Source organism: Astatotilapia calliptera, chromosome 17 (genome assembly GCF_964374335.1).
Source record: "Astatotilapia calliptera chromosome 17, fAstCal68.1, whole genome shotgun sequence".
Classification (NCBI taxonomy): Eukaryota; Metazoa; Chordata; class Actinopteri; order Cichliformes; family Cichlidae; genus Astatotilapia; species Astatotilapia calliptera.
The window spans coordinates 16,291,278-16,310,283 of record NC_137438.1 but is presented as its reverse complement, the minus strand read 5'-3'; the positions used below and the strand labels follow the sequence as shown (position 1 = coordinate 16,310,283).

Here is a 19,006-nt window from a genome sequence, read left to right as displayed (position 1 = left end):
AACATAGTCAGTCGCATAAAAATCCCGCCTCTTGCATTCAATTATGTCACTGTGCTCTCTTCATAATTACCAACAATATTTTTTTAAATGCCAAAAACCCGTTTGTGATGGTGCAATGTATTAGTAAACCTGGCCCTAATCTGTTCAGCAGCATGACTGTAAATAGGAAAGTCGATATGGTAGTCTTACCTCCTTCCATGTCATCAGTCCAGTTCCTGGAGCTGCTGGCTGGTGAGGAAGGTGAATGGTAATACTCCCCACCTGGACTATCAGCCTCTTCCTCTATAGAGCCAGACTTATGACGTTTACTCCTGAAGACACATAGAGAGATGCTCACACATTTAGGATCCTGGTTTCACTGAGCACCATGTGAGGAGATCAAGCATAGTCCAGTGTTAAAATGCATAAGGTAAGATTACTGTGAGGCCATAAGGACCTGTGTGTGGGCTGAAGTCAACTTGCTTTTTAGCAGCATTACTGTTTCCCGTTTCATTCAGAGACCCAAATCATTTACAATCCAACCCTGGCAGCCCATTTTCATTTAACCATTTCTGGGCCTTTCTGGCCTTTGCTGCATGTCTCCCCCCCCCCCTCTCTCTGCTTTCCTGTCAGTCTCAACTGTCACTATTAAATATTATTAATATTATTAAATAAAGCCAAAAAAGGGCAAGAATCAAAAAAACATTTCTGTAAACTATTGTGTACTGTTATCATGTCAGATAAATTCTGTAAAGAATAAGTGGTGTTTCTTACTTTTCCAACCATATACTGATTTTAGTCCGCACAATAACACACTGCACACTTAATGTTCCTCCTAAGTGCAATTGATTTTCCAATGAATACTTGTTGCAAACTTAAGATGCCTAGTGAATAAAAACATTCAACTGGACACATTCTTTCATCTCCTGCTGAATTTGCAAGTCTGCCCACTTAGAAAGAAATGAACGGTTTCTCGTTTTTATGACAGTTTTGTTCTGATGGAGAGCGACAGAACGTCAAACAGGAAAACACATTAAATAAAAGTTCTGAACGGATTTTCACGTCATTGTGAAAAAAGTATTTGATTCTCAAGAACAACATGACTTAGTACTTAGTGGATGAGTAAACCAGCAAGAATGGTAAATTGTCTGATTCTTATATAGCACGTGTCTACTCTTCCAGAGCACTCAGAGCGCTTTATACAAAATGCTACATTCACCCAATCGTACAAGCACTTTCTTCTATGCTTTTAAGTGCTTACTAACTAACGTTCACACACATTCATGCTCCGATGGATGCAAGAGCAACTTTGTCCAAGGACATTTGGCATGCCCACTGGGGTGAGTCAGGGATCGAAGCACCAACTGTCTTATCAGGAGATACCTCCTGAGCTACTTCTTACTGCTACATGCAGGAAGAAGTTTCTTGTATTTGGTTACCAGGTTTACACACATCTCAGGAGGGATTTCGGCCTACTCCTCTTCACACACTCTCTCTAAATCCTTTAGGTTTCTTGGCTGTTGCTTAGAAACTGGAAGCTTTAGCTTTCACCACCTTAATGTGCTTCATCTCATCAACATCCTGGCTGAGAGAAGGAGGTTCTCATCCAAGATTTTATTGTGAAATCATCTTTAGCAGAAAAACAGGCCAAACTATGATGTTGCCAACTCTGTGTTTGATTGTGCGGATGATGTTCTTTGAGTCACATTCAACCTTTTTCTGCCTCCAAACATGGCGGGCGGAGCTGATGTCAAAGAGGTCAAATCTGGTTTCATCTGACTGCAGCATTTTCTTCCAATCCTTCTTTGTAAGTGAGCAAACTTGCAAATTGTGCAGATATGTGTGTGTGATATGGCCGGGGAAATCAAAAGTTTGCCACAGACGTGTGTTTACCAGGCCGACTGAATGAAAAGCTGACTAATTCTTCACTGTGACAAAGAAGAAATTCTGCCAGTCTTTCCTGTGGTAGTTGCTCATTTATTACTGCCTAACATTAACCCTTCAGCACAGATACAGGCTTGTCTGAGCTTTATCTTATTTTTGGCACAAATGTACTATAGAAAGTTTATTTTTGTATTGGGGTCAATGACTAAAGGTGTTTCTGTACCTACAGTGAAAAAAGTAAGAAAATAGTAAGAGAGCAAAGAGCAAAACATGGCCTTAAAGAAAGACTTTTGCTTGAATAAATTCTTAAAGCTACTTTATCCTATTAAATGTGATTTAAATGAGCAATTCAGAAAACTGCTCTCCAATAAAACAAAGGCTGAAGTGTTAGAAAGGTTAAACAAGGACAGGGAAACTAAAGCAGCAGTGGGCTAAACAAGATGATCACTGAGGTATTTTTCTCAGGGGTATCCTGCCATACCTCACAGCACTGTTTACATGAATCTTACTGCAAACAGACATCAGAGCCTACAGTAACTGCAGTCAGGGGATGAGTCTCTGTACCATTTCTTGGCTGCTCATCCTTCCCAGTGAATCCGTTTTAAAATAGACAGGATTATTGGACAAATGGATTCCCTACTTCCATCTTTTTTCCAAAGAATTAAAAAGGTAAACCTCAAAAACCTACAACTCTCACACATCACTTGTCATCACTTACACTTTTACAGTGTAAGTGTAAACCTCTACCTTGCAGAAGTGCAATTGCTCTAAATATTTATCAGCCACCTTCTATTCAAAAGTTTTTAAAGTTGAAAAGACTTATATTTCAGCAAGTCGGTCCAATCTTTTTGATAATATTTCTGAAAATTTTCAGTCGGCTTTCAGTGCCCAGCCTTACCTGCAGGCATACATAAATGTACAGTACAGTACAGTATATGTGCAGTATATAGGCATCATCCTTTATATGTCAAAAAATCTGACTGAGCAGCTTTAGGCATAGACCCATCTTATGCTCTCAGAGTACATGCCTCCTGGTTGTCCCTTTATTATCTTTCTATGTATTTGTTTTCGTTCTCCTATATTTTAATGTGCACTTGCATTTTGCCTTTTATGTGCTTGAACATTCACCAGAAATTGAAGTCTCCATTTACAACCCTGTTTGTGTGTGCATGTTTAGGCATCTTTGTGAGGACAGAAAATTGTACAGTCCCTTATGGGGACAAAATGCAAACCCGCAGGTTTGAAGACATTTTTGAGGCTCAAAATGTGGTTTAAGTATCAGTGTTACAATTATGTTTAGGCATTCATTTTTCATGGTTAGGGCAAGCGGCTAGGGAAAGCATTATGTCAATTAGATGTGCTCAGTAAGACATGAAAACTAGTGTGTGTGTGTGTGTGTGTGTGTGTGTGTGTGTGTGTGTGTGTGTGTGTAAAAATACCCGCTGGATGAGGTGCTGGCGAGTGATCGTCTGAGACTGACTGGCTGGTTAACAGACTGGTTGAGATCATAGGCCAGATGACCCTGGAGCTCCCCCACAGAGAAACCAGGCCCTACTCCTGTTACAACGGGAGCTACATGGGAAAAAGACAGATTATGAGTTACGCACTTAAAACAGAATATCAGGTACACAAAGTGTGTGGCAAAGCCCAATACTGTGCTAATTGACTAGTCTTTAATTTCCTATCTAGATTTCATTATATCTACTCACAAAGCAGCAAGGAAAGCTTTGTTAATCATGTACATGTAATTCACTGACTTTCACAGTCAACACTTAAGATTTTGCTATGGCCTCCCCCACTTAGTTCAGATCACCAGTCATACCAGATCAGTTTACTTTTAAAGGTCACGAATAAAAACAAAACAAAACAAAAGGCTGTAAATGTTTTCTGTTTGAATATTTTACATGGTTAATAAAAGAGACAGTGTGGTTTGATTCCATATGTTTAGAAATTCAATTTAGAGGAAATGACTTGAGTTGTTCTGTGGGTCCACTTTTATCCTGAGATCAAACTATCCTGATAGGATTGATGTACTCCACCATGACATGTTCTCCACCCCCAGGAGACAAAGGCGCTATAAACAGCTAAATGAGGGTGAAAATCGGATATGGATATCCTGTTGTTACCATATCTTACCAAAAAATAAGGCCAACAAATTAGAAATGCTGTGCTTTTCTACTTTACTTGAGCACTCAAAGCACTTCATACAGCATATCTCACTCACCCTTCTACATATAAGTGCTTCCTATTGAACATTCACACTCTGAGGAATGCATCAGAAAGCAACCTGGGGTTCAGTACCTTGCCCAAGGACATTTGGTATACAGACTGGAGCAGTCAGGGTTCAAACCACCAACCTTCTGATTAATAAACTGCACTGCTGCCTCAATTGACATCATAAAAACAACTTGAAATTGCACTTGCATTTTGTTCTTATATTCTCAAACTAGTCCAAGAATAATATGCCCTTCAACATTTTTCAAATTCAAATATTTAAACCAAATCTGTCAAGACAGAGCTAAAGAAGGGTTGGTGTTACAATGACAATACTAGCCTCTGTAAGAACACTGCCAAAGGTAGCGTAGCTGTGTAAAGGTAAACATAATGGTAAAGCAGGCTTACTTCTCGAGACCTGAACAAGCTCAGTAACACTAAAAACTCCTGATGTTACAAAACTCTCCTGGAACTCTGGACCATCTGCAAAAATAAAACAGCAGCAGTTACACACTAAGAAAATAGATAAACTAAGGTAGTATTTATATAATTACACTTTGGATCTTGATGTTTAATTGCCTAAATAGCTTATTTGGTCTTTGCAGTCCAAAGCAAAAATATAACTGATAGATTGGGTAGTTTTCTTAATTTATACAGGTCCATGTTTCCGCTTGTAATAAATATTAATAACAGCATTTAAAACTTGTAAATACAAGGCACAGCTCAGAATACTGCAGTCTTTGTTGTTACTTTGTGTCTAAGAAGTCAACCCATGCTCTAGCAAATTAGACTGTTTATGTACAAGATATTTATTTTATCTGATCATATTACCTGATAGAGACATATAGAGATATGTAAACAGATTAAAGAAAAATAAAGAAATATACTTTACATTACCCATGGTGGCAGTTCGACTGTCCTCCTGATCAGAACCCACACCAGTGCGACTGGGACTGCTGCTCTGCTCGGCCTCTGAAAGGAGAGAGCGAGAGTGAGACAGTGTTTGTGGATGAGGCAGAGAACAGAACAAGATTTCAGCAATTTCAACAAGCAAAGTAGGTCAGCCAATATATTCTTTCTTATAGGAAAATATAAGAACAAGCATATTTAAATATTGTTAGCTCCATCCTCAAAAAAGTTTAAAGATGCAGTAAAAACACAGAATGGATATGTATTGCATATTGTTTTTTGTTGTTTGTTTGTTTGTTCTTAACTGACATGCTCATCCAAAACCAGCAGAGGGCATATTTTAACATACTAACTGCATATTTTGTGACTGAAAACCATTTTCATGGCAGATTTTCTTGATTTGTTCAATGTGTTAAATAAGATCACTCATGTTCATTTTCTATTTAGCAACACAACAGTTTTATTCAAATACACCAGGCAAACAGGCATGTGATCACCATCCACCTTTTATAACCTGTTTATTAATGAAAGTCACCATTTTGCATTGTTATTCATACATTAAATCTTTAATTTATTCTAACTCAATTATCATAATTATTTTCTTAACATTAGAAAGTGCAGCATTTGTCCTAAATTATAGTACAACATAAAAAAGTCTCTTAAGACTTGCAGAACATATCTATTTAATGTTAAATGTTAATTTAAGGGTTTTTTTTCCCATTTGGGGACTAATGTTAAATTTCACACCAGTACAGGTTCTGACAATGATTAACGTGTGTTTGCATTTAACACAAATTATTCGACATCTGTGGCTAACAGATGAACACTGTTCTGACACTAATACCAAACTAACACATAGAGAATACAGAACGGCATTTTAAAGTGAGGAAAGTTAAACTTTCCAGGATATCCTGAAATCATAAGAACAAATTTTGATATAATAGAAATGTAGAACAGAGAATCTTGAAAGAAAGAAGTTTTTTTTTCTTCTTTACAACAAGATGCACGATGCATCGTCACCATGTAGCAATCTCATATTTTATCTAATATTACCAGAGGTCTACTATATTTAAATGTATACATGAAAGTCAGCATGAACAGCAATGTTGAAGTATGTAGTATGTAGTGCATACCTCTCTCTTGCACATAGTAAGCAAGGTAGAGGTCGAGCTCCTTGACAGAGACAGAGATGTGTCGAGGCTGGACACAGAGGACTGGATTGGAGCACTGGCCTCCTTTCACCAGCCGTTCACCATCTGTGCTTTCCAGTGGGATTCCTTTAAACAGGATAACCATCACCAGGTCTAATCTCCACACCTTGGAAAAACAAAGCAAAAAAACCCCACTTATGTCTGACTAAAAACATGAGTCTCACTTTTGCTATGTTTAGTGTGAAACTGGTCCCCTGAATGGGCCAAGCATCCATCCTTTTCCTTGACCGCTTAAGACACAGAGTTACGGACTATCAGAGACTGACAGGCAGGGTACATACAGAGCCCCATTTTATCACAGGGCGAACAGATTCAGAATTGTAACCAATTTAGATTCACTAATTAACCTTGCAAGCATGTCTTTGGATTGTGTAAGGAAGCCATAATACCCAGAGAGAACCAATACAGGCACAGGCAATGAAGCAAACAGTTAGCTATAAATTTAGCATTTCCTAATTTTATTAAGCCAACTTCAGGGTTAACTAAAATTGTATTACAAGTTTCATAAAGGCTATGATTTTGATTCGCTATTTTGCTTGACTGTCTCTGATTTTAGCGTCATATATCAAATACTTTTCAAGATATAAAATGGTCCATCAACCCACTTTCAGGCCTTTTTTTGAGGCAATGTTTGAACAGGAAGATCACAAATACAATTAAAGATCAGAGCCTAAAAAATTCACTAGCTTTTCCAACCATTAAAATAATGATGATCAACAACTGGCAATCTAACTTTTTAACACATTGACTTGCTCTGACTTCATCTGTTATTAGACTCAACTGGCTTCTTTGAAAATGGAAATGAACCCACCCACCACTTTAATCCCACTAAACATCTTGTTCTGATATATGGTATAAAAACTGTACATTTAACAGTATTCCCTGAAAACCCTCTTTTGTATGATCACAATGGACAACTGTACCCTCAAACACACAATAATAACATGGACTGAACCACCACTCACAACCACTAGCACTTTATATAGCCTCTGTAGGAATTATATCTCACTTATCTTAACTGCACTACTGTATAGCTCTGTGTAAATAATCATTCTGTACATTCGATAATTTTTAATCCTACAACTGTTTACAACTTGCATAGTTCCCATTTCTGTATAGCTGTATATCTCAGATTTCTGTAAAGTTATTTATTTCATATTCTGTATAGTTTTTCATATTTATATCCTGTTCATAGCCTGTTCATAGCTTGTACTCACTACAGCCTGTACATACTTATAGTTATAGAATATTCACAACATACTTCATACCGTGTACATTATAACATACCATAATAGACCCATTTCTGTAATATACTCACATATCTATATTATTGCTAATATATATTGTAATATATCTATATCACTAAAGCACTTCTGGATGGATGCAAACTGCATTTCGTTGCCCTGTACCTGTGCATGTGCAATGACAATAAAGTTGAATTCTATGCTATTCTATTCTATTCTATCACAAAGATAAATGTGTACACACGGGCGATGCAATTCATTACAATATAAAAATAAACAGAAAAAGCTGTAACTAAATTTAAGGACGTACGGGGAGAGGTGGAACAGAGGGTTCAGGGGCACGGACAGTATGGTGATGGTATATTTATAAGACAGTTTCTTAACTAAAAATCAGAAATCTTTAAAAAGTAGAAAGGTTATAATATTTAACCACCAATTTTCAGCTGCTGTGAGTTGTTTGACCTCCTTTAATTAGGCAAGGCAAGTTTATTTATATAGCACAATTCAACAGCAAGGTGATTCAAAGTGCTTTACAGAGACACATAAAACAAACCTCCCTGTCTAAGTCTGGTTCTGCTGAAGGTCACTTTTGTTAGTTCATATATTTTTCTTGCTAGCCTCATGTTTGATGTAAAATCATGAAAAACAAAAACCTGATACAACCTTGCATTGTCACAAAAACCTTTTTAATGAAAAAGTCATGGAAAATAGCATTCATAAGACAAGGAAAATCAGCTGTTAAACCCACTCACAGCAGCGATTGTGCAGTTCAGGCAGAAACAAGCCGGCTACAAGTACAAACAGTAGGTAAATAAACTTACCTTCGACGGCAAAGTTGATGTCACTGCTAGTCTGAGTTAGACTGAGTTAGTTTAATTAATTAAAAACTGCTTGATATTTCACATCTTTGACAGCAATTTTAGTCTGGGGTTAGAAAAACTATCTGCATTTCTATCTCTCCAGCCAAAAGAAAATACAAACCAACTTTTTAATTTACCTTGTCAGCTTGTCGGAGACAGTCTATGCGTCTCATTTTGCCTTTCTGGTCAGGGTTTGATAAGACACAACATGCAGCTTTCTTCCCGGTGATTGATAGGACAAAGTCTTCCCTGCATTCAGGTCTAATATCCTTTCTTAGCTTAGCCAAAAGACGACTGGCCCACTTCTGTTTCACCTAGGAACAGAATAAGAAACAGAAACTCTAACTGAATAAGTCAGCTTTGTTCTAGCATATTCTTAGTGTAATTGGGGAAGATGCAATATAATATGGGTATGATATAAAACATTGATTGCTAAATATAAAAATCAGACTACTGTAATTCATTATTATCAGGGTGTCCTAAAAACTCCCCAAACTCCCCACTGTCACCAGTAAGTGCTTGCTCATAGGGGGTCGTCTGATTGTTGTGATTTTTGTTTTCTGTTTTCTTTGTGTTATTGCAGGGTCTTTACCTTACAATATAAAGCACCTTGAGGCAACTGTTGTGTGATTTGGAATTAAAATTATTAGAATTTAAAAAGTTAAAAAAAAACTTTTTAAAATAAAAAAAAGTAGTGCTTATTTCAGTTATCCAATATACTTATACCACCTCTGCCTTCTCCCCAAGTAGTTCATCTTTGACAGCTCTCTCTTCTTCTTTAGTCATCCTCTTCTCATGTTTTTTGAAGTACTTCCTTTTCCTGGCCTGGAGGTTAAACCACGTGTAGGCAAAGGCACGAACCTGGGGTAGCAGAGCCTCAATGAACGGATGGAACTCATCCTGGATGATAGAGACACACAGTACAGACTCAGCAATCAGTAACTAAACCACTAAAACTCAAACACAAAGAGTAGGACATGTAGCTTTGGATACTAACGATATACTGGTAACGAAACCCTTAACAATGAATCTGCTTCTTGAATATTTTGCCTACATTGTTTAGATTTGACTTGTGCATCAGCAGCAAGACAGAACACTGACATTTTACACATCTGGATAAGACGCACATACTAACAGTCTCTATGATATATAAGCTAATTTTATATGAAAAAATAAGGAATATGGTTTTCTGAGAAATTAAGTGTATCAGATCCAGACATATAAAACGTGCTATTAAAACGTTTAGAGATCCTCTTTCACATTAACAGAATGTAGCATTTGGGTACATTGCAACAGTCAGCCTACAGCAATATCCCAGAGCACAAGCAGCACACTTCACAGTAGAAGACTGCACTCTTCAAGTCATGTCAGTACCAGTACCAGATGACCAAGCCTATAGGTCTGATTCTTCTTTAATAGCCTTACTGCTTTCTTTTCAATGTATCAGAGAGCAGTAATTATGTTTTTTTAAAGGTAAAAAAATAGATGTTTTCAGGAACAATGTAGCTGTTCCAAATCTTGATACAGTGGAAAAACAGGGTCAAAAAAGAGCATGCATGAGACTTGTGTGAAACAGCTCCACTGTTTTGAATGTAATCAGAATAAAAATAATTAACAAAAATAAAAATGAATAAAAATAATGGGACACCGTGTGTCATTGTAACAGTGTATTTATGGCAATTTAGGAAAAAGCATAATAGCTCCACTTCAATTTAAATACTTAGAAAAACAATGTTTTCCATATCTACACATTTCAAAGCGATTCACTCTAAACTAATACAGACTTGTAGGGGTAACCATGTAACTCTTGGAAGGCACACAATGGTAAAAGTGGCCATTCATTCCAAATTTCTCTTTGATATTTGGGCTGACTGGGGCCCGATGAATGTAAAAACAAAGAATTACCAGATTTTTTTTTTACCTGATTTTTGTTTCTAAGAGAAATGAGAGCCACATATGAGGATATTCATTTAAAATTTCGATAGAACAGTAGCAGTATAATGTCCTCGTAAGTGGATATCAGGCCCTTGTAGAGCTAAATTGAGTATTTTGGTCTAAATAACCCAAATGTCCACATATGTGGACGCCAGGTCCTAGGAGGTTAAATAAAAATTATAAATTGAGTTTCAGATCATTGAGTGAAAAAAGCATTTTTTCCCTTACAACCTAGCCAGACAAAGATTGTCTGTGTGCCACATTCAGTCAATTAAATTTTACTTATATAGCGCCAAATAACAACAACACTTGCCTCAAAGTGCTTTATACTGTAAGATAACGACCCTACAATAATACAAGAAAAAGAGAGAAAACCCCCAACAAGCTCCTTGTGGGAAAGAAAAACTCCCTTTAAACAGGAAGAAACCTTCAGCAGAAACAGCCTCAGGGATCTGACAGTGAGCAGATGAAGACAGGACAAAAACATGCGATGAAAGAGAGCCAGATATTACTAATAACTAATAATTAAATGCAGAGAGGTGTATGAACACACAGTGAGTGAAAAAAAGGTGACTGAAGAAGAAAAACTCAATTATTCATGGAAGCCCTCAGCAGCCTACATCTATTGCAGCATAACTACGGGAGGACTCAAGAGTCACCTGAACTATATCATTTAGCAAAAAGGAAAGTTTGAAGCCTGATCTTAAAAGTAGAGATAGTGTCTGTCTCCCAAATCCAAACTGGGAGCTGGTTCCAAAGAAGAGGTGCCTGAAAGCTGAAGGCTCTGCCTCCCATTCTACTTTTAAATACTCTAGGAACAAGTAAGCCTTCAGTCTATGAGAGAAGTGCTCTAAAGGGGTGATACGGTACTATAAGGTTTTTAAGATAAGATAAGGCCTGATTATTCAAGACCTTGTATCAATAACAGACAGTCCTAGTTTCAACTCATTATGTGAATAAAGCACACGTGTCCACAGAATCAATTTCTTCCATTCCAAACGATCCACCACTATGAGCAAGACAAGGGCTGTCAAAGGACATCAGGAAGAAAACTGTTGATGTGCACAAGGCTGGAATGAGCTACAAGAAACGTGGTGAAAAGATGACAGCTGCTGGTGCAATTCTTTGAAAATTGAAAAAATATCAAATCACTCAATTTGGAGTTTCATGGAAGATCTGGCCTCATGGGTGAGGATGATCATCAGGCATGGAAGAAAGCACTGCAGTCAGATAAAACCAAAATCGAACTTTCTGACCTTAACGTGACCCGCCACTTTTAGAGGAAGAGAAATGCTAAGCATGACCCGAGGAACACTAACCATTTTTGTGCTAAGAGTACGAGAAGACCAGCGGGAGAGACCTTTGAACAGGACCATGTACTATAGATTTTCGGACGAGAACCTTCTTCCCTCAGCCAGAACAGTTAAGGTCATGGACCAGTCTTGACAATGACCAAAAACACACAAAAGGCTAAAGATGAAGCACACTAAAGTCATACCTCGGCCAGGCATAGCCTGTCTCTACACCTCAGTCCTATAGAAAATCTGTGGAGGAAGCTGAAGTTTCAAATTTCCAAGCAGCAGCCAAGAAACCTGAAAGATTTAGAGAGATTCTATAAAGTGGAGTCAGTTAAAATCCCTCCTAGGATGTCTGTAAACCTGGTGACCAATTACAAGAAACTTCGTACTGGTGTCTTTGCCAGCAACGTCTCAACCAAGTACTCAGTGAGTATTAGGCCTTTATAACTATACAGCATCAACAATATGGTCAGATCTTGGGGGTCCAGGGCTGGCAGCAAGGTCACTGCGTCCACCCAGCTGAATTCTGCTGATACATTAATTCCTACAATTTGATCATAAAAGACTTAAACACCACCACTGCCAATAAGTTACTGCAGTGCAAGCTCAGTTTAATTGTCTAATTCACAGTAGTTTAGTCCAATCGTAGTAACCAGCATGACTGAGGAGAACACTAAGCAGTTGACCCTAATGTGCACAGTTTGCACAGTACCAGCATGTCTCTTTGAAACTAAAAAGAGGTCATTTAATCTGGTGCGGCTCATTTCAAAGCATGACACCAATCAAAACATTTTTTTTTAAAAGGGAATATGTTGAGGATTTTGTGCGCTCACAAAGAGCTGTGTTGTGATTTAATTGATTTACTTCAGTACTTAGAGAAAATGTCTTTGTTGTCTGCCTCCTGCTTTGCCTATAAGGCAGATATTTTTGCACTTTTATAACTGAGTCTACATTTCACCTTGACTGTAGTTTGTATAAATCATTTTATCCTTTTTTTGCCTTTTTTGTATAGCAAAGTGACTTGATACCAAGGTATCATGTCTGTGAAAGTTCTCAGTGATACCTTGATACCAAGGCTTTCCTACATTCCTACCACAGTTGGTTCACATGGTCTTCTAGCGAGCCAAATGGTTTGCTGTAGTTAATCCAGTTTGCTCAAAGACAACACAAAGTTGCAAAGTTATTGCTATTATTAAATTCTAATTTATTGTTAGGTCCATGGGATTTTGGACACATTCAAGCTCACATTAATTTGACAAAAGTTACATTATTCCATGTCCATGTAAGTTCTCAATCATCCAGGTCATGGTAATCTAAGGAGTTTGGAAAGAATGGCGACTGGACTTTAAGTTTCTTGAAGACGTTTCACCTCCCATCTAAGAAGCTTCTTCAGTTCTAAAACCAAATGGTGCCGAGTCACAGGTATTTAAAACCTAGTGGGAGTTTCCCTTAAGAGGGTCATTAGACCAACTATTGATCACATGAGTCAAGGTGTCAAAAAGGGTGTGGGTTATTATTAGCAGAGGTTTCAGGTGAAACCATTGTGAGAACTTGTGAGATGTGAGTGGCGCCTGAGAAGGGATCTCAAAACTGGATTGTAGGTGGCAGACAGTTTGTGTCCTTAGCCACCCCCTCTGTTCAAGGATGGTCGTTCACAGTGGACAGAGATGGCTTCTTTCACTCCTCTTTCAAACCGACTGTCTCCTCTATCCAAAATGTGAACATTGGCATCCTCGAATAAGTGACCTTTAACCTTTAGATGCAGGTGTAAAGCTCAGTCTTGTCCTGCCAAGGTGGCTCTTCTATGTTTTGCCATGCGTGTATGGAGTGGCTGTTTGGTTTCTCCTCACTGTACTGCAGTTTTGTCCTCAGGATGAACCAGTTTTTGTATGAAGTAGCTTAGGAGGTCATGCTTGTAGAAAATTCTCCTGAGTTTCTCTGATAAACCTGCTACATAAGGGATGACCATGTTGTTCTGTTTGTCCTTCTGATTCTCCCTAGTTGGTGTGCGACCTTCTTCCCAGTTCATCTTTGCTGATTTGATGAAAGTCCATTTAGGATAACCAAATGTTTTAAGAGCTTTCTTTACATGTGTGTTCTTTTCTTTCCCTTCTGCGCACAGCACAGTCCAGAAATGGCAAACTATGACCTTTGTCTCTTCCCTGGTGAACTTTATGTTTTTATCCACTGAGTTGATGCGAGCAGTGAAGGATTCAACTTCTTGGGCAGTGGCTTGGTGCTGTCCTTTTGAAAGAACCAAGAGCTTTACTTTCTACTTCCTCCATGTGAAGGTTGACTACAATGGATGACAGTGGGAAGCCCATGACACATCCATGTTTTTGTCTGTATAAACCCTTGTTGTATTTAAAATATGCTGTGGTAAGGCCGAGATCTAACAGTTTGCACATTTGTTTGGGGGTAAAGCCGGTTCTGTTTTCTAAGGAGCTGTCTTGCTGTAGTCATTTCCTGACAGTTTCCACTACCTCAGTTGTAGGTATGCAAGTAAAGAGTGAGACCACATCAAAGGACACTATGGTTTCATCCAGATCCAGTGTAAGTTTCTGGACCTTGTTGGTGAAGTCAGAGTTTCTGATGTGATGGATATTAAATTTGAAAGGCAGTTTTAAAATTATTATTGAATTGACAAACAAAACAAAAGTTATGTAAACCTACATGGCCCCATGCAAAATAATAATAATTACCCACTAAACCTAATAACTAGCTATGTCACCCTTGATAACAAAAACTGCAAATAAGCATTGCAATTACTCGCAATAACTCTTCCACATCACTATGGAAGAATTTGACCCACTCTTCTTCTGCAAAGACGAGTGGGTCAAGTGTTTTAATTCAGGCACATTAGACGGTTTTCCAGTACGAAAGGCCCGCTTAGGCTAATACCATCTCAATCTGATTTAAGCCTGGACTTTGACTAGGCCACTTTATTTTCACTCCATTTCATTTTGCTTTTTGAGCAACTTAGAAGTGAACTTGCTGGTGTGTGTGTTTTGGATCATTGTTCTGCTGCATAATTGTGCTTGACGATCAGGGCCTGAACTAATGGCTGTTCCTTCAAGATTTCCTTGTAGAGAGTAGAATTTACGGTTTCATCAAGTACAGCAAGTCGTTTAAGTCGTGAAGAAGCAAAGCAACCCCAGACCGACACACTACCACCACCATCTTTGACTGTTGGTATGATGTTCTTATGTAAATGTACTGTGTTAGTTGGATGCAGTTAGTTGACTAAACAAAAATTGGGTTAGTTTCCTTGGATGTTTTACCTTCAGGGTTGGATACTCTGAGCTTAATTAACAATTTCCATTTTATGTGTAGCATGATTGATGACATCACTACTATGCTGTCTACAACCTAGAATGACGAATTTGCAGTTTTCTAAATGATTTTGTTGTAAGCCCTACTGAACAGCTTATGACGTATTGTAATAATTTAACTTAATGTTGGCTGTTTGCAAGAAATAAAAATGAATTCATATTATGAGTTAAAAAAATTATAAAAACTTAATCCATCACTTAACCCAGCTGCCTTGGCAAACTCTAGGCTAATCTCCTACCTTCCTGTCATCTCAGAAATTCTTGAAACTATCTATAAAACTGAAAAACATGCTTACCGAGGCTGGATTATTGGAATTCGTTATTATAAGGCTGGAAAAGTTGTGTATTTCTTCATATTTCTCCAATAGTTGCATTGTTCCATAGTTTTACTGTTAAATCTGAAATTAAATTTGAAATCATTCTCCTCATATACAAGGTCTTGAATAATTAGATTGTATCTCATCTTAACGACGTCATTGTACCATATCACCCCATGAGAGCACTTCACTCTCGGACTGCAGGCTTACTTGTGGTTCCTAGAGTATTTAAAAGTAGAATGGGAGGCAGAGCCTTCAGCTTCGAGGACCCTCAGATAACCTCTATACTTGTAAGATTAGGCTTAAAACTTTCCTTTTTGTTAAAGCATATAGTTAGGGATACTGGGTGTGTTGCCATGATGCACTGAGTGTTTCTTCTTCTTTTGACACGCACTATTCGTTTTTAAGCCACTTTGTATTTAATCATTAGTTATTATTAATCTCTGGATCTCTTCCACACTGTATCTTTTGTCCTGTCTTCTTCCCCTTCCAACCGGCCATGGCAGTTGGCTGCTCTTCCCTGAGCAGGGTTCTGGCAGTAGTTTCTTACTCTTAAAAGGGAGATTTTTCTTCCCACTTTCACTAAGTGCTTGTTCATAGGGGGTTGTGTTACTGTTGGTGTTTTCTCTTTACTTTTGTAGGATCTTTACCTGGCAATACTAAGTACCTTTAGTACATAGCACTGTTTTTAGTGCTATGTAAATAAAATAAAACTGAATCTCTGTCTGATTTCCACACATAGCAGGCAGCATTAGACAGTGCAGCTTTATGGAAATATAGCATTTTTGAAGAGTTAAAAAAACCTCCTGCGTTTGTAGAGTGCATTGACTGGTCAGTAAAACTAGAAAGATGCTATGTAAAAAAGTATCACAATCCTTCCTGATTCCTTTTGTTTTTGCATATTTGTCACAGTCACATATTTCACATCATCAAACAAATTTGAATATTAGACAAAGATAACCTGAGTAAATAAAATTTTTCATTTATTAAACAAAAAAGTTATCCAAACCTGTGCTATACAAAAAAGTAATTGCCCCCTAAACCTAGTAAGTGGTTGTGGCAGCATTCAGAAGTGAACTAGCCTGAGTTTTAAGGCTTGAACTACTCCTTCATGGATTTCTGGTAGAGAGCAGAATTTGCGGTTTCATCAACTGCAGCAAGCAGCAAAGCAACCAAAGGCCATAATACTACCATCACCATACCAACAGGCTTGTGCTGATATGAGGTTCTTTTTATGAAAGGCTGTTAGTTTTATGCCAAATAGTTTTCCAAAGGTCTTGGGGATCATCAAGGTTTTTGTCAAATGTGAGATGAGTCTTTGTGCTCTTTTTGGTCAGCAGTGGATTTCCCCTTGAAACTCTTCCATGCCATTTTTGTCAAGTCTCTTTCTTACTTACATTTCTTATCACGAAACCTGACCTTAACTGAGGTTATCTGTGATTAATCTTTTAATTTTTTTTTTCTTTTTTCGGAAAGCTAAGTTCAATTTCACTAACCACACTCAGGGCTGATTCTTCCAGACCTGCTGAATCAATAAGTCACTTAAATAGATCCTTTCTGAAAAAGTGTAGTAGGCTAAAAGAGCTCAAATACCAACACATCATGGCATAATCTAAACAAACAGATGGGAAACGAAGTCCTTGACATCTAATAGTCTAGAAAGAGTTGCAAAGCCATTTCTAAAGATTGAACATGGAAAAAAACCACAAAAAACATCCTGCTGATCTCCAAGACCTTTGGGTAAATATTCTGTGGACTGATGGGACAAATGCTGAACTTCAGGGAAAGTTTGATTCCTATTACATCTGCCATAAAACTAACACGGCATTTCATAAAAACAACATCATACCGTGGTCAGACATGGTGTAGGTTTGTGCGCTGAAGCTCAACTGTGTTTGGGTTTTGCAGCAGGAGAATAATCCAAAACACATCAACAAGCCCACCTGTGAACAGCTCAAAAAAGATGAAAAAAATGAAGGTTTTGAAGTTGTCTAGTCAAAGTCCAGAATCAAACCTGATTACGATGCTTTGGGAGTTTAAACAGGACGTTCATACTGAAAAACCTTCGCACTCATTGCTTCAAAAGGTGCCACAACCAGTTATTAGATTTAGGACACAATTTGTCTTTCACACAAACCCAGATAGATTAGGATAACTCTGTTTGTTTAATAAATGAAATCCTTGTTTAAAAAATGCATTGTGTATTTACTCAAGTTATCTTTGATAATCTGGAAGATGCAAATGTGAAAAATATGGAAAACACTAAGAATCAGGAAGCAGCAATTAAAATACGATTTTTTAACTTTGTTGTTAAAAAGGGGTTTTTTCCAGAAATGACACCACTGATATGTAAACTACTCTTGTCCACAGATACTGGGAAAACACTTGAACACAGATACACACTTGCAGATGCACACACAAGTACATGTAGGCAGACAAATCTCAAAAAGTTACTGTAGAGAAACTGAAGTCTGTTAACCAGTAACTTCAATGCATTCCAGCTACAAACTCCATGTTAATTCCAGCCCCTGATCAGCAGGTTTGCTGCAGTCTGCAGGATTTGTTTCAGCCTTCGCATATGTGCCTGCTTTTGATCAAGCACGAATTTATATTGCGACACTGTTTGATTGAAGATGTCAGTCACCAAACAGAGTTAGGGCACATATAACCAGGACTGTCAAATCAACAAAGGCTGTCTAGACTAAAGCTTCCTTTCAAAGTGGGAAAGCTTTCCTTTAACAGCTGAAGTGTAACAACTGTGGTGTAGTTTTACCTGAGACAGCGAGAGGGACGAAAACATCATTTTGACGAGATGGAGCTGAATCACAGCAGGCTGTGCGTTAACATAAACATTTAAATCCTCATAGCGTACTTATTTGTTTTTGGAGATATCTGTATGTTCTTCCATGTCGGGATTCAGTTAAGCAACGATCCCTCTGGGCGGGAGAAAACGCTGCATTTCCTGGGCTGTTAAAATGGGCTTTTCCAAAGAATCCACATATGAGAGCGAACGACTGCTGTGTCAACTCCAGAAACGATCACACGCCAGAAAAGTTTCGGCCCCGGAAAAATGTCCCGCGGGGGGGAAAAAGAAAGTTGTTCGGAAAATATGGCCAGAGGTTTAACGGAACATGGGAGTTGTGTCATTTAGAGAGAGAAGGAGATGAGGGGGCGAAGAATAAAAGACAGAGCGCTGAAATGACGTTGTGAATTCAGCCCATCCCAAACTATGAGCTTAAAGCTGCAGCTGCGCTCTCACTGCCCAGCTGCCCTATAACGCGCACAGCACTTTATCTCAATAACAGCTGCACCTCCGTCCTGCAGTCTTAAAAATCATGGATTCAAGGTGTTCAAAGTCCTGACCGACTGCATTCTAGTGAAATGGGAAGCATTAAAAACCTGACCAAGGTTTATATTATAATTGGATATCTCATCCACAAATCGGCACAATGGTTCCGCGATATACAGGCAAATGGTCAATTAGAGACACCAACACCGATAAGTGTCCTATTAATGTGTTAGTAATCCAACCACGTGCACCCAGAACCTTCTGCAACGTACCCCATCACCTTAATAGGTGTTCAGCAATATCATCAACAGGCACAGCATGTGTTTCACAGTATTTTCCTGCTTCTCAAACCATGTGAGTCATCCTGTCCTGTGGACACTTGGAAATATTTCATCACAGTAAAAGTGATTACTCAGAATAAGTTTGTTTGGCTTCACTCGACCCTCTAAGGTGACTGTTGACCAAACTTTCCAAACTGTGGCAGCAAGACTGAGTACTCTCAGGGTAGATAAACCTATTTCTGTTCCATTCGGC

At 38.2% G+C, this 19,006-nt stretch overlaps 1 protein-coding gene across 4 annotated transcripts in view; it reads right to left on the bottom strand.

Annotated features, from left to right (window-relative positions):
- nfic (nuclear factor I/C) overlaps positions 1-19,006 on the bottom strand; it is a 28,889-nt gene that overhangs the window by 7,655 nt on the left and 2,228 nt on the right. For 2 of the 4 annotated variants that reach the window (XM_026146267.2, XM_080292158.1), the window contains exons 2-8: positions 9,031-9,201; positions 8,439-8,615; positions 6,120-6,303; positions 4,975-5,049; positions 4,486-4,560; positions 3,303-3,435; positions 190-311 (exon numbers count right to left, since the gene is read on the bottom strand). In XM_026146267.2, the coding sequence (XP_026002052.1) occupies positions 190-311; positions 3,303-3,435; positions 4,486-4,560; positions 4,975-5,049; positions 6,120-6,303; positions 8,439-8,615; positions 9,031-9,201 (937 nt within the window). Of the gene's footprint in view, positions 1-189; positions 312-3,302; positions 3,436-4,485; positions 4,561-4,974; positions 5,050-6,119; positions 6,304-8,438; positions 8,616-9,030; positions 9,202-17,956; positions 18,337-19,006 lie in introns of those variants that run through there. The other 2 variants (XM_026146268.2, XM_080292159.1) reach the window with 2 other exon arrangements.